General features: G+C 45.6%; 1 protein-coding gene across 4 annotated transcripts in view; it reads right to left on the bottom strand.

The window, feature by feature from the left end:
* Window positions 1-15,816, bottom strand: part of LOC105471308 (KIAA1549 ortholog) — a 201,853-nt gene that overhangs the window by 99,131 nt on the left and 86,906 nt on the right. For all 4 annotated transcript variants that reach the window (XM_071094402.1, XM_071094401.1, XM_071094399.1 and 1 more), the window contains exons 11-12: window positions 4,924-5,120; window positions 2,736-2,851 (exon numbers count right to left, since the gene is read on the bottom strand). In XM_071094402.1, coding sequence (XP_070950503.1) covers window positions 2,736-2,851; window positions 4,924-5,120 — 313 coding nt within the window. The remainder of the gene's footprint in view (window positions 1-2,735; window positions 2,852-4,923; window positions 5,121-15,816) is intronic.

Here is a 15,816-nt window from a genome sequence, read left to right as displayed (position 1 = left end):
AAGAGGGCTCCAGAATGGATCTCAAGTAGTCTCCCTCCCCACTCCCACCTCCATTCATTTGTACTTCATTGCGACTTTCAACAAAAGCAAGATTTTTATGTGAATTGTAAAATAGGCCGGACAGGTGGCTCACGCCTGTAATCCCAGCACTTTGGGAGGCCAAGGCAGGCAGATCACATGAGGCCGGGAGTTCAAGACCAGCCTGGCCAACATGAGGACACCCTGTCTCTACTAAAAATACAAAAATTGGCCAGGTGTGGTGGTATACGTCTATAATCCCAGCTACTCGGGAGGCTGAGTCATGAGAATCACTTGAGCCTGGGAGGCAGAGGTTGCAGTGAGCCAAGATCACGCCACTGCCCTACAGCCTAGGCAACAGGAAGAGACTCTGTCTCAAAAAGCAAAAAGTTTTAAAAAATAAAATAACGGAAAGCGAGGAGAAAAACTCAGAATATTTTAAAATAGGATATTTAAGTTTCTATGCAAGCAATAAAATACCTACATGGCAGCATTAAAGCTATCTTATAGCACCTTTCAAGAAGTAAACAAAGTTCTAAAAGTAAACTGATATTTATAGTGAGAAAACTATCTTTCTACAACATGAAACTAATGTACAGATTCTGGTATCTCTTCAAATTATAACAGCAGCATCTGAGCTTCTAATATTCACAAAATCATCTAATTCGCTTCTCTCCTTCACATTCAACTCTCCGTCCCAGAGCTGTGATGCTTACTACCTGGCTTCTGAGCCTATGTTGAGAGTGGTGTTTGATTTTTGTTATTCTTTTAGAATATACTGGTTGTAATGCCATCAGACGGCGTTAAATGCAGGCACTGAAAGTATTTCTCAGATAAGCAACGAACAGAACTTGATAAAATCCAGAGCTCTTTCCACTCCCCACCAAATATTTCTTTCTGAGGACCAAAACGAGATTCTAATCCTGTCTATCAGAAGCAGTGTCTGTTACCATGGTGCTAAATAATTTTTAAGATTTTGAAAAACTACATTCAAAGAAAAAACTCTTCCCTTTTTCTAAGGGGATGTCCTTAACATTACAAAAGAACTAAGTGGAAGGAGCTGGAAGGAACTGCAAGGACCGGCTGGTGCAGCCCCACAGGAGCCTTGAAGCCTGAGCCACCTGCGAGGCCACAAGCATGTCAGTGAGGGGAGACAAGGATGGGTTAGTGCAGCCCCACAGGAGCCTTGAAGCCTGAGCCACCTGTGAGGCCACAAGCGTGTCAGTGAGAGGAGAGGCCCCTGGGCTTCTGTCTACAGTCTGTTCATTTCTAGAATACAGTTCACTCTGCACTGCATTTCCATACAGAGAAATGTATGACTAAATACTATAAGTATAAAAATTACTATTAAGCCGGGCGCGGTGGCTCAAGCCTGTAATCCCAGCACTTTGAGAGGCCGAGACGGGCGGATCACGAGGTCAGGAGATCGAGACCATCCTGGCTAACACAGTGAAACCCTGTCTCTACTTAAAAATACAAAAAAACTAGCCGGGCGAGGTGGCGGGCGCCTGTAGTCCCAGCTACTCGGGAGGCTGAGGCAGGAGAATGGCGTGAACCCGGGAGGCGGAGCTTGCAGTGAGCTGAGATCCGGCCACCGCACTCCAACCTGGGTGACACAGCGAGACTCTGTCTCAAAAAAAAAAAAAAAAATTACTATTAAAAATAATATCCTGGCCGGGCGTGGTGGCTCATGCCTATAATCCCAGCACTTTGGGAAGGCAAGACGGATGGATCGCTTGAGTCCAGGAGTTCAAGACCAGTCTGAGCAACATGGTGAAACCCCATCTCTACAAAAAGATACAAAAATTAGCCAGGTGTGATGGCATAGGCCTGTAATCCCAGCTACTAGGAAGACTGAGGTGGGAGGATAGCCAGAGCCTGGGAGGTCGAGGCTGCAGTGAGCCGGGACTGTGCCACTACACGCCAGCCTCTGTGACAGAGCAAGACCCTGTCTCAAAAAAAAAATAGTAATAATAATATTCTGAGGCCTCCCAATTATCTCTGCATTACTGAAATGCAATCCTTAAATAAAAATAAACCTCCATTAAATACAACAGCTGTAGCAGCACATCTATTTAATACAACCTATTACACTAAAAACAAGCTACCTTGCTATCCCTCCAAAAAAATGTTCCCAAGTCTAAAGACTTGTGGGTCTCACTTTGTAACAGGGCATCAGTCTCAACAGTCATACCCTTTAGAACAGGAGTGAAGTTCATCTTATACCTGGCCTATGAAGCTGTATGTGACCCCCAAAGCAAACATGTTTACCATCTGATCACACTAAACCACCTGCTGGAAGAAAGATCTAGGAACAGAACTAAACATAATGGACTTGGGCCTATGATAAACAAACAACTTTCTGACAGTGACAGCTGTGAATCCTTGAATTGCTTCCTAAGAAAGCTACTGAATCCTGGGGGCAGTTTTTGAGACTCTGGTTTCAGTGTGCTTCCTCCTTGACCTCTAGGGTGAGGACTCTAGAGTGAAATGAGGCTATTAACCTTAAGACGTACCCCAGTGAATCCCTGGCCCCAAAGCAGACACCAATACCACGTTAGATGGTGACAACTGGTGCTAAGAAACCACAGGAATGATGAATTTTCCATTTCCCAGATTTTTTTTTAAGGGTTTAGCATTTGAAGTAGTGTAAGGCCCTAGCCTTCAGACTCTCGTAGGGACTACTTTTAATGGGAAGAACCAGAAGAGTCACAGACCGCTCTGCGGGGCTCTGTGGGACCTGCCATCGTTGACGGCTCCCGGTGTCTTATCTCCTGCGTCCCTCTCGCTGGACTCTTCACTGACCGTAGAGTCAGCATCTGAGGGAGAAACTCTGCAGACACAAAATGAATTGCAAACATTAGAAACAAGAAAGAACGAAAAGGAAAAAGTCACATTAATTTATGTGTGGAAGTCAGGCTTCCAGGCAAAACCAGCAGAAATGGAACAGTCCAAAAAATTATTCCATAGCACAGCGTCTTCAAGGATGACATTAACACCACAGTCACCTCCTGAAGACAGATTAATGCGGCTTACTAAATGGCTCAGCAGGCTGCATTTCAACAAATGCTAGACAAGTAAGTGCCAGATAGGAAGAAGGTCCCACAGCTACCAGGGCTGAAGGTCCAGTCCCTGGCCCCCAGTCATTTCTGGACCAGCAGTCTGGGTTCAGCATGAGTTGGATCAAAGAGGACTGGGGTTCAGGATTGACTAGGCCTGCAGAATCCTCAGGATGCCAGGGTAGCTCTGCAGTCACCCCAAATAACTCCAGATCTTTGGAAGGTGCTTACACTGAGATTTGATTCTATATATAAAAAGCAAAGGTATCGTGGCACCCAGCTTGCACCAGGGAAAATTCCTTCATCAGTTGGCTCCGATTCCTTAGGCTCCCTGGCTTCAATGACAATGTGGAATGCCAAGACATTCTGGTGCCCAGAAAGATGCTAAAACATTGTATTAACCATGCAGACCACTGAGCTGTCATGACTAAATGTCAACGACAAGGCTACCAGGCAAGAAAAAAAAAAAAAAACACTTAGCAAAATTTTACTTGCATATGAAATAATCTTCAGGCCGGGCGCGGTGGCTCAAGCCTGTAATCCCAGCACTTTGGGAGGCCGAGGCGGGCGGATCACAAGGTCAGGAGATCGAGACCACAGTGAAACCCCGTCTCTACTAAAAATACAAAAAATTAGCCGGGCACGGTGGCGGGCGCCTGTAGTCCCAGCTACTCAGGAGGCTGAGGCAGGAGAATGGCGGGAACCCGGGAGGCGGAGCTTGCAGTGAGCCGAGATCGCGCCACTGCACTCCAGCCTGGGCAACAGCGTGAGACTCCGTCTCAAAAAAAAAAAAAAAAAAAAAAGAAATAATCTTCAATGATTCCATTTATTCTTAGCCTACAAAATAATCAAATAGCATCTCTCTACATAACTCATTTTCTTTTGTAAAGATCATGTTCTGACATCTATTACATTCTTAAAACTAGGCCAGAACCCCTGGGGTAGGTTTTCCGATAAGACAGAAATCATGACATCGTTTCAAATGTTGGTATGATCACACACTTTCTTTTGCTCTTAGCAGGAAATCAGGATTTAGCGTTCCAAAGCTCAAAGAAAGGCTGACAACAGGAGGCTTCAGTAGCCAAAGCCTGATGGTGCTATGATGGAAAGTCAACTTAACGAACCCGACTCTGAACTCTGTCTTCTTTCACAGAGCTAGAGCCCTTCTCATGGGGTCAGAGGGTGAGGAGCGGCTTCCAGGTAGCTTGGAAAACTAATAAGCAATTCTCCGTGTGCTATACTTTGAGAGGAGTAATAGAAATAAATTGGGAAAGGGGAGCGAGGCAGGGAGGAGGCAGTGAAGAGTCTTGTGTGATATCCTGACAAAGGTGACATACATGAGCAGCCAGAGAAAAACAAAGCAAACACAGGAGGATGCGATGAAAGTCACCTGCAGACAAAGCAATGAAGTCACAGAAGCTGCTGGCATCCCAGGCATGGACACAGTGGCCCACAGGCTGAGCATGTACCATGTGCCGTGCACTCCTTCTATGTTATTTCTGATATTCTCTCCATGGGGCCTAGCATGCTCCCCTTGGGATATATACACACGAGCTGGCCAATCCCTAATCAAGTCTGATGGGGACCCTCAAACCATCACAGATAGTGATTCATGATCTTCAACCGTGTGGGGAAAGAAATCACACAGCCTTCTCTGACAGCCCGTGAGAGTGGCTTGGAAACACTATTGGGCTCATGTGTGACTTTGGGCAAGTCATCGGTCTCCCGGGCTGCAGACACATGCAGGGCTGCACTCACCATTAGCCCCTGTGGCATCAGAAACTCACAGCCTGATAACAGAAGCATGCTCTGCCACAAAGAATAATACAGAAAGCCCAATAATAACCTTCCTCTGTGACGGACGTTCTTGGAAGGGATCTTTGACTTGGGGCTTGGCACATCCCCATTTTCCGAGGGCGTGGTATGGTCCTTCAGAGGTCCTGGCAGTGGCGCTGGCTCATGAATAATCAAGATGTCGTCTTTATTGTGCTGACCCAGATGCTGCTTAGCAAAATCGAAGCCCTTCACACTTGGGATCTGCAGCTGAAACACACACACACAAACAAACAAGATTGTTAACCCAGAATCCAAGGCGGACGAGAGGAACACAACTTCTGACCGAAGACTGTGATGGCAATTCCACCACTCCAATCCAACAAGCATTGCTAGAACATGGACTGCGTGCCAGGTTCTGTTTATACCCAGAGTTCCGGGAGAAGACAGACACTTGTGAAAGATTAAACAAGAGTACAAGGATTAAATAGCCAGACCCCAGGACAACACCTGACCTGCTGTCACAGCAGCATACCACGTGCCATGTGGCAGGAGCAAGATATTCTTTATAGGGTAATGGGGACCAAAGCCAGGTCTTGAGAACAAAGAGGACTTGGAAACAGAAAGAGGAGGCTACAAAGAGCATGTTCTAGATGATATCAGGAAGCAGAGAACACTGAGGCCTGCGGAGAAATCACATTGGCTATGCTGGACGGGTCAGAGCGTAGGAGCATGAGAGAGAAGTCCAGTCTGTATATGGACGACTCCAAAAACGCCAGCTTCTGGAGCTGGCCCTCCGGGAAATCAGAACACCACAGGCCGATTTCTAAAATCCAAGCACACAGGACACCAAGGACACAGGAAGACAGCCTGGCCATGCCACGCGCATAAAATCAGACAGACATGAGCCCCAAATCTTAGCAGTGAACATGGGAAGGAATGAACAGCTCTAGGGATCAGGCAGAAAGACCCAGAAAACAAATAGACACGAGAGGCAAAGGAAGAGAAAGAAGTCAATGAGGACGTGAATTTTTGGGCAGGGCATCGTGAAGCATGAAAGTGACATTAAGGGAAAGAGGCAAGTTATATAGGAATGATGGCTCAAGACAAAATGACAGGTTTCATTTCAAACACACTTAATTTGAGGCCCCAAAGGATGTCAGCTTAGTGTAGCTGGAGGTGGGGAACCATAGCCTGGGGGAACGTGCAGGCTCAGATGTGACTTCAAGAACCACTCACATAAAGGTGACAGGTAGGGGAGTTGAGTTTTTCAACATAAATACAGATTCTGTGGATAAAGTGTTGGAGAACATCTAATAGTTTGGGGCTAAGAAGAGAAAAAGGAAGCAAGGAAGAAAATAGAATGTGATTTCAGAGAAATAGAATTTGGAAAGTTCCATGTAATAGAAGCAAAGGGAACAAAGAATTTCTAGAAAGAAGTGGTCAAAAGAAGTAATGGGGCACAAAACTGAAGGAAAAAGGGCTCTTCAAAAACATCCCCCACTCAAACCAGTGGATGCAGGATTCCTCTCCAGGGATCCGCAGCATTACCCACACCAAACCCATGACAGACCCCTGAGGCTGCAACTAGGGATGCCAGGTCTCAGCTTCTAGTGCTGTGGTAAGATAGTATGTCATCAAACATGCTATTTGTTGGCCAGGCGCAGTGGCTCACATCTGTAATCCCAGCACTTAGGGAGGCCGAGTTGGGCGGATCACCTGAGGTCAGGAGTTCGAGACCAGCCTGGCCAACATGATGAAACCCTGTCTCTACTAAAAAAAACGCAAAAATTAGCGGGGCATGGTGGTGCACACCTGTAATCCCAGCTACTCAGGAGGGTGAGGGAGGAGAATCACTTGAACCTGAGAGTAAGAAGTTGCAGTAAACTGAGATCATGCCAGTGTACTCCAGCCTGGGTGAAAGAGTGAGACTCCATCTCAAAAAAAAAAAAAAAAAAAAAAAAAGCTATTTGTTATTGTTCACATTTTCTTTTTTTTTTTTAAGACAGAGTCTGGCTCCATCAACCAGGCTAAAGTACAGTGGTAAATCTCGGCTCACTGCAACCTCTGCCTCCCGGGTTCAAGCAATTCTCCTGCCTCAGCCTCCCAAGCAGCTGGGATTATGGGTGCACGCTACCATGCTGGGGTAATTTTTTGGTATTTTTAGTAGAGATGATGTCTCACTATGTTGCCCAGGCAAACTCCTGATCTCCAGCGATCCACTCACCTTGGATGCCCGAAGTGCCAGGATTACAGGCATGAACCACAGTGCCCTTGGAAAGACTCTCCAAAGTATGCAGAAATGTGGACAATAACAGTATTTCTGATAACATGAAAAGTGCCACACAGTTTCCTTAATTCAAGCTTGCAAAGCACAGGGAAATAAACTGCATAGCAATGGTCGTCCCAAGGGGTCTCCTCCATGGAATGCCAAAAGCAAACCGAAGCCCTCCCTCCTGGCCAGGCATATTCTACATCCACACGGTGACACTCTAAACACTTATCTGGTCTTCATCCCCGTTTCCTAGCGTATACCTCCTAAAATACATGGAGTCTCCAGAGGATGTCTTTTTGCAGGCTAGTGAATTGACTGACAGTCAGCAGCCCCGAGGTAGCTGCAGGATGGGGGCTGCTCACCACAGAGCCCCAGGCATGATGCAAGGGTCAGGGCATTCAGTCCCACCCCCCAACCTTCAGGGAGGGGAGAGGGGCTGAAGGTTAGGTTGATCACCAATAGCCAATGGTTTAACCAAACAGGCCTATGTAAAGCAGCCTCCAGAAAAACCCAAAAGGGCAGGGTCCAGGGAGCTTCTGGAAAGCTGAACGCTGTGGAGGTTCCTGGAGGGTAGCACCCCCATGCAGGGCAGAGAAGCTCTGCACCCCCAAGTCCCCCCATACCTCACCCTATGCACCTCTTCATCTGTGCGCTTGCGCTTTGTAATATCTGTAAACCAAGAATAAAATCCTAAGCCCCAAACCTACTGAACAGGCCCCCTCTTGGCCAAAGGGACTTCAGAGAAACCTGAAAAACTGAATTATTGGCCATAGCAGGAAGGGAGGTGGGACATGCGTCATGACAGCCCCTTCCTTTTAGAGTTTAGGCAAAACTGAACAGCATTAATATTAAAACAGTATAAGCCTGACAGAACAGATTCTTTGGGTAATAAGATACCAAATTATAAACAAGACTTAAAGCCATGCAAAGGAGTGTTAAGTCACACCCTACAAACAAAAAAATTTGTTTAAATTTTTTTTTTTAATTAACCCGGTATAATGTGGCTCACTTTCTAACCTGACTCTGGTATAGCATCACATGGCAGACAGCAGACCCCTTATCTTAAGCAATCCTTTGAAGTGACTTTCAGTCTTTAGACAAAACTTAACTCTCTCAACCAATTGCCAACTAAAGAATCCTAAAACACACCTATGACTTGTAAGCCCCCTCACTTCAAGATATTCCGCCTTTTCAGGCCGAGCTTCTATATACTGGGTTATTTCTTTTCCAGTAACTCCTGTCTCCTTATAATGTTGATGTAGAGGGCCGGGCATGGTGGCTCACGCCTGTAATCCCAACACTTTGGGAGGCCGAAACGGGTGGATCATCTAAGGTCAGAAGTTTGAGACCAGCCTGACCAATGTGGAGAAACCCCATCTCTACTAAAAATACAAAATTAGCCGGGCATGGTGGCACATGCCTGTAATCCCAGCTACTTGGGAGGCAGAGGCAGGAGAATCACTTGAACCCAGGAGGTGGAGGTTGTGGTGAGCCGATATCGCACCATTGCACTCCAGCCTGGGGGACAAGAGGGAAACTCTGTCTCAAAAAAAAAAAAAAAAAAAGGTATATATGTGGAGTCCTGATAAGTAACAATGAGGAAGGGGTCCCAGGTAGGGGAGAACAATCGTTCTGAGAAACGGCTCATCACAGACAAACTGCTGGCACGACATCCTGTTCCCAGACACCTCATTCTGCTCATAGCCCCAGCAGCATGACCCGTAAAACTTCCTTCCTGCCCCTGTCTCTTGCCCGACAGCCCCTTCTCTGCTGTACTGGCCACTGCACCCTTGCAACATTACCTTCATACTTTCTCTAATAAGTCTGCCTTTCGTTACCTGCGGCTGTCTTGGTAAATTCCTTTACCACCCACAATGACGGCCCCAGCCAGACGCAATGGCAACAGTATCAACCCTAATTGTAATCTGACCACCTCAGGCCATTTACTCACAGCTTCTTGGGTTTGTGCTTTCTCAGACTATGGTCACTCCTACTGGCTCAGAAGAAACCTCTTTAAGGTATTTTACAGAGTTTGGTTTTTCTGTTAACATATCTTTTGTGATAAACTGGTAAACATAAGTGTTTCTCCAAGTCCTGTAAACTGCTCTAGCAAATTAATCAAACCCAAAAAGTGATGGTGGGAACCCCAACTTCATTGAAGCCAGTTGGTCAGAAGTTCCGGAGATCTACACTTGTGACTGGTGCAGGTGGAGGAGGACTATCTTGGGGACTGAGCCCTCCACCTGTAGGATCTGAGGCTACCTCCCAGCGGACAGTGTCGGAAATGAATTCAAGGACACCCAGCTGATAAGTGCTGCTTGGTGTGTGAGGAAAGCCTCCACAAATTTAGTCACAGAAGTCTCCTGTGTTGACTGTTGTTGTGTGGTGTGAGAGCAGAGGAGACATAGTTTGAGTTTTTCCACTCACACGCACACACCCCTGCAGAGTCCTGTCAGTCAAAAGACAAAAGCCAAACACATCTAAGGAGTGATTTTAGACAATATATTTAGCATAGACACAAAAGGCTTTGTCATCTTTGTGCTAACTTTATGCACAAATGAGTAACAACATCAGTGGCTTAGGTTTGTGACCTAAAGTCTTTTTTTTTTTCATTTGATGTGGTCTCGCTCTGTCACCCAGGCTGGAGTGCAATAGCACAGTCTCAGCTCACTGCAGCCTCAATCTCCCAAGCCCAAGTGATTCTCCCACCTGAGCCTCCCAAGGAGCTGGGACCACAGATGTGTGCCACCACGTCTGGCTAATTTAAAAAAATTTTTTTGTAGAGACAGGATCTTGCTACATTGCCCAGCTGGTCTTGAACTTCAGGGCTCAAGCAATCCTCCTGCCTTGGCCTCCCAAAGCGCTGGGATTATAGACGTGAGCCACTGAGACCAGCCTTAAGGTCTTTTTTAAGCTAAAATTATTGGATCAATAGGTAGAAGGAATGTCATCTGCAACAATGATTTGTGCCAGCAAAGGGGGACAAAACTTACAGTAAATACAGTTTACAAAAATGAAACAAAAGGCAAAAGCTGACTTCCTCTGTTTTCCAATTAATGAGCTCCTGTTACAGGAGTACACCACTCCCCCACTTCAGCGGTTCATGAGCCCAAGAACACTGTTTTGCAACTGACAGACCCAAACCTGCTGCTCCATTGCATGCCCCATTTATCATTTATTTAAATAAATGTATTTATTACAATTTTTTTTTTTGAGATGGAGTCTCACTCTGTTGCCCAGGCTGGAATGCAACGGTACGATGTCGGCTTACTGCAACCTCCACCTCCTGGGTTCAAGCAATTCTCCTGCCTCAGCCTCCCAATTAGCTGGGACTGCAGGCATGCACCACTACGTCTGGCTAACTTTTATGTTTGTTTGTTTTTTTTTAATTACAGATGGGGTTTCACCATGTTGGCCAGGCTGGTCTTGAACAGCTGATCTTAGGTGATCCGCCTGCTTCAGCCTCCCAAAGTGCTTGCATTACAGGCATGAGCCACCGTGCCCGGCCTATTTATTAAACATTTATTTAAATTAAATTTATTAAGTACTTGTGTAACTTAGTTACATTAATTAAATATTTATTTACATAAAATAAATTCATCATTAGATATTTCTTTAAATACATGTATTAAAAACGTATTTAAATAAAATACGTTTATTTTCTCATCTGTGACCCACGGACTAGCACCCTGAGTTTCAACTGGTCTACCCAAACCCCGGGGGGCAGACACACAGTTTTCTAGGAGTAGGCAGCCCTTTTACAGGGATCATTCCAGATGCACACCTCTGTACAAGCCCTCCCCACACGAGTGATCTTCCTGAGAGCTGTCCAGCATGTGCCTGTGGTCCGAGCAGCATGTTGGCTCCCCGTCACACCTTCCCTTTCCCAAGTCCTCCTACTTTACAGGAGAGAGGCCCGCCTGTCATCCATGCAGCAGCTTCCTGCGGTGCTCTGCCCAGAGATGTAGAAACCTCGGGAACATCAGATAAACTCACAGTTCAAAACGCCGGTCTTGGTCAATCAAGGCACGATAAACTTGCAGTATGGCTTGCTTTCTCTCTTAAAGAAATGAGAGAGAAATATAGCCAAGAAACAGGACAATTGGTTCTATGGTGGGAAAATGTGAACTTAGATACTCTGTAGAGGAGGTGGCAGCAGCAGCAGCAGCAGCAGCTGTGAGGGTTTCATTTCATAGCTTCCCCTCTGACATCTCCCAGCCATTGAAGAACAGTTCACTCCCGCAGAAGAATCCAAGAACAGGGAAGAGGATGGCAGTGAGAAATGCCAAGGGCACTGTCTGATTTCATCCGGGGGACAAACTCATGACAGGGCTCTGTGCTTTATCTATGTGACAACTGCAATGTTCAAGATCCATTCAGCAGTGTGTGGGAAACCCAAGGGGCCACAAAGCACATGCTGTCCGCGAGCTCACCATCCTCAGGAACGAAAGCCTGGCAAGTACCCTCGTCCACGGGGACTCAGCTGGGGTCTTAACAATGTATTTTGGATTAAAAGGAAAAAGGGGTGAAAAGGTCCATGTTTACTTCTGAAAGATCAAAATTACAACTTCAAAAGAACAAATAAGGGAGAGCTGAGTTAATACTGTATACTGTCCTGCACACTTACTCACACTTGCAGGATATTTTCATTAACTTCTTTCAAATGATTGATTACTGGATACTGCACATCTGCGTCCAGATTGCCTGAATGCAAGTCACTTGTTCACTGGTCCATGACCCCCTTCTCTGCTGGTTTATCTATTGTCCCTGTGTACTTAATGGATTTAGATTAACTACACAGCAGCATGTTTAGATTCTACCACAATGCACTTAACAGCAATCATCTATGTGTCTTTTCTAAACCCCACACTTACTAGTCGAATATTTTTTTCTTTTGTTGTAAATTTCCACAAAGATTCAACTGCTCTCTTAAAAGCAAATCACTGATGTATGTATGGGTAGATGAAAAATTCGGCAGGCTAAGAGGTAACCCTCCTGCACATTAAAGAACCCGTTCCGTGTGATTAAGATGATTCCCTTCTCAGACTTTGACATGAGGTCCTAATTTATGAAATACGTAATTATAAATATTATTTTCATCTTGAAATGAAATATTAATCCATCTATATAATTCTCAAATGTCCATCTGTCAAGCCTTTTTCAGATGTCTGAGAAAATTGAAATTTGATGCCACTTATTCACAGCTGATGACAAAAATCCTAACAGGAGCAATTTCCAATTTTATGGGGTTGCTTTTACCCCAGCAGCACCTCATTAACATACAAGGTGCCTCTAAATGAAAGAAAACAGATACAGTAAGAGTCATTTAATCATCACCTCCATCATTTAATAAACCTTGCTGAAATCCTTTTTGGTATACTTCCCAGTAAGAAAGTGAATGCCTCTAATGACTGGGCAACTGTTTTGTTTTGTTCTTAACAGGTTAGGTGGTTTGCTTTACCAAAACTGGAAAAGGAGCTACACATGGCCTCCCCCAAGCAGAGGTCTCCAAAGTGAATAACGTACAAATACAAACAGTATTGCCTCTATAGGGCGGTGTACGTAGCCCAAGCCTAGGCATCTAAATGTCTTCCCTCACGTACTCTCAGGGCCCATATAGGAAAGACACATGATAGTATTAATGAAAATGCTTCCTAAATGCCAATGTACCCTACAAATGATGCTGACAGCATTATTATTTCTGTTGATTGATGAAACATCGAGCAGCTAATATACAGCTAAGAATTCCAAGGCATCAATAGAGTTGTAAATAAGAATTTGGATACAATATTTTGTTAAGTTAACAACAAGATGTGGCACAGGGTCCCTCAAGAAATGTCTGATGGCCAAATGAATTTCAGAACGGTCAACGGAAGTACCAAACTTACTGGTTTTTATGGGTAACCAAGGAAAAGGCATCTGTCAAAAATGAAATATACAAGTCCTGTGGGCTTACTGTTGATTCTGACCAACATCTTTAAATACATCCCTCCATCAGATCCTTGCACTTCTCACAAGCTGAGTGAGTCATCACCTTCTATACCAATAGAAATTTGGCAACCAATCTGTGCGTATTAGCACAAAACAAAAGCCATCTACACACAGAAGGAAAACCTAGAGGGGAACACTGCCCCTCCTCCCTTAGGTAATTACCTCCTTTTGTCTCATCCCTACTTGCCAGATCACTTTTTCTAGTTTTTCCACTTCTTTTAAAATAGAATCTAGAGTTCAGTCTGGCTGGTATACAATGTCTCCAGCTCCCTCCCGCATGCAGCATAGGTTTAATCAGTATTTTATAAAAGAAGAGTCAAGATTAATTAGAGTGTTCAATATTCATATTAGGACCGAGTTATTTCTGAAGAAGGATGGCTCTTTTGTTCTTTCTCTCTTTAATATATCACAGAGGGAACAGGCCAGAGTGTCTGTGCCCCACCGGAATACGTCACCAATAAGCCAAGGAGACTGACTAGTGGGCAGGTCAGCCAAGGAACGAGAGAGACGCCTGACGAATGTGAACGCATGGGCCATAAATACAATACAGCCCGGGTGGCACAGGACGCAGTGAAGCCCGCAGTATTCGGGTTAGCCTGAGCCCCTGGGAAGGAGCAGTTGAGATGACAATAGAAACATGGAGCAAATCCCAAAAGTGTCTGAATAAAAATTTGCCATCATATAGAGTGCCTTTGTAAGCATTTATTACCTGATTGATGTCATTTGTGAAAAGTCACCACAACCGCCATGCTGTTTCCATTTAGGAGGTGAAGACAAGGCAAAGTTATTCCCATCTGTTTGTCTTCAGTATAGCCCCACACAGGGGCTCCCGTAACCCTGTGGTCCCGGAGTTTGGGAGAGCAGGGCTCCCAGATTCTCCCACCCACAGGCGACACCCGGCACGGTCGGCCAGCTGTGGGTGAACTGAGACCACCTACACGTTAGGTGTGACAGGGGACCTTTGCAGAGAATCAAACAGCAACCGTAGGGAATGAGCTGACCTTGGCTGAGATGGAACGAAATGCTCACAGAGCCTCTTTTCAATCCACGGTCCACACTGCCTCCCAGAGGGATCGTTCCAAAAGCAAATGTGTTCAAGCTGCTCTCCCTGCTGCAAATCTTTCAATGGTTGCCCACTGCTTACAGAGTAATTTGCAATCCCTTCTATGTCCTGAAACCCTCCCCAGGGCCTGGCTCTCTGCCACCTGAGTTTCGGCTGTGCCCTTTTTTACGACCTTTGCTCCAGCTTCCTGAGCGGCCTGCCGCTCCCCCGCTGGGCCGCCTTCATCTCCTCCACCGTGAAGCTTCAGCCCTGGTGTCACCTCCTCAGAGAAGGTGGAGGTACCCCACCACTGCGAGTGGGGTGCCCCCCTCCTCTGTGTTCTCCAGACATCCTTACACTCCTGGATGACTGCTTTTGGATGGCTCGTCCTTCTCCCTTGCTAAAGCCCTGGAATGCAGAGATTGCGTGCTATTTGTATTGGTAACTGAGCTGGATCTAGTGTGGCTCAGAGCAAATGCTCAGTGTTTGGTGAGTGACACCCAGTGCCTGAGACAGCTCCAGCCGGTTGCCCAAAGTGCTGCCCTTTAGAAGCAACCAAGGGTAGTCAGGAGCTCTGGTCTGACACCAGTAACGAAGTGTGGACTATCCCCCATCAGAAGGAATAAGTTTCCATGAGGCCAGTGGCATCCAGCCAATGCCATTCATGATGAAGAGGATCCAGGCTGGAGTTTTTTAGGCAATAGTAACAAATGATGACTCTAGTCTATAGATAGAGAATACAGATAAAAGAAAGCTACATAGGATTTTTTTCTTTATTACTGAAAAGAAGCAAAGGCCGTGCCTCAAAACAAGACAGAATGGCCTCTCCCTCCTATCATATTTCAAAATTAATCTACTCCCAGACAATCTGAAGAGGTTTCCTTCTCGTTACAAGGGGAAGGGGGGGTGTGGATTTTAGGTCAGCAGATTTATTGTTTCCAGATGTTTGCAGCTCTGGGATTTGCTGAAGGATTTCAGAGAGTAGTGCTGAGGCGCATCAGGAGGTGGGGAGAGCAGAACGGAGAGAGAGGCAACAGCCACATGAGCAGGAGACAGAGCTCTTGAAGCCATAGGGGAGGGTGGCATCTCTGCAGATTACCCTGAGGACGAGGCTAGAGGCCCTTTGCTATGGCCACATGACCTTAAAAGAAACATGTGTGAAGTAAAGACATTTGCTTTTAAACTAAATGAAGAGCATCATTTGCCCATTTTAAACACATGACAAAATCTATAGGGTGGGTTCCTATGCCAGCAAAACAAGACTGAGCTTCTGCAACACTGGCAAGGCTTCGCCCTCCTAACAGTGTCAGAAGACAGTCATTCTTTCGGAGAATCCTCCCTGCAGGCCCTTTTCTGTAAATCTGTTGTCAAAATGTATGGGCAGATCTTTGCAGCCCTGGAGGAAAAAGAGCAGCTCTAAGGGCTGGAAGTTCCATCTGAAACTCTGTCCACTTGATTTACAGCCACATCTGGGACATGAAAATGTTTAGGAAGTAAAAGTGAGAGAAGGAGAAAGCTTGGGGAATATTCCGTTTTGACCCCAAGAGATGCTGTCCTCTGATAGTTTACTGAAGTAACAGATAATAGATAGACTTCCATGGCAGTGTATACATAGGAAATATGGCCCATAAAAGACTTAAATACATAACCATCTACAC

Source organism: Macaca nemestrina, chromosome 4 (genome assembly GCF_043159975.1).
Source record: "Macaca nemestrina isolate mMacNem1 chromosome 4, mMacNem.hap1, whole genome shotgun sequence".
In the NCBI taxonomy this organism is placed as follows: domain Eukaryota; kingdom Metazoa; phylum Chordata; class Mammalia; order Primates; family Cercopithecidae; genus Macaca; species Macaca nemestrina.
The sequence above is the reverse complement of the archived record's forward strand: the minus strand, read 5'-3'. Positions and strand labels throughout refer to the sequence as shown.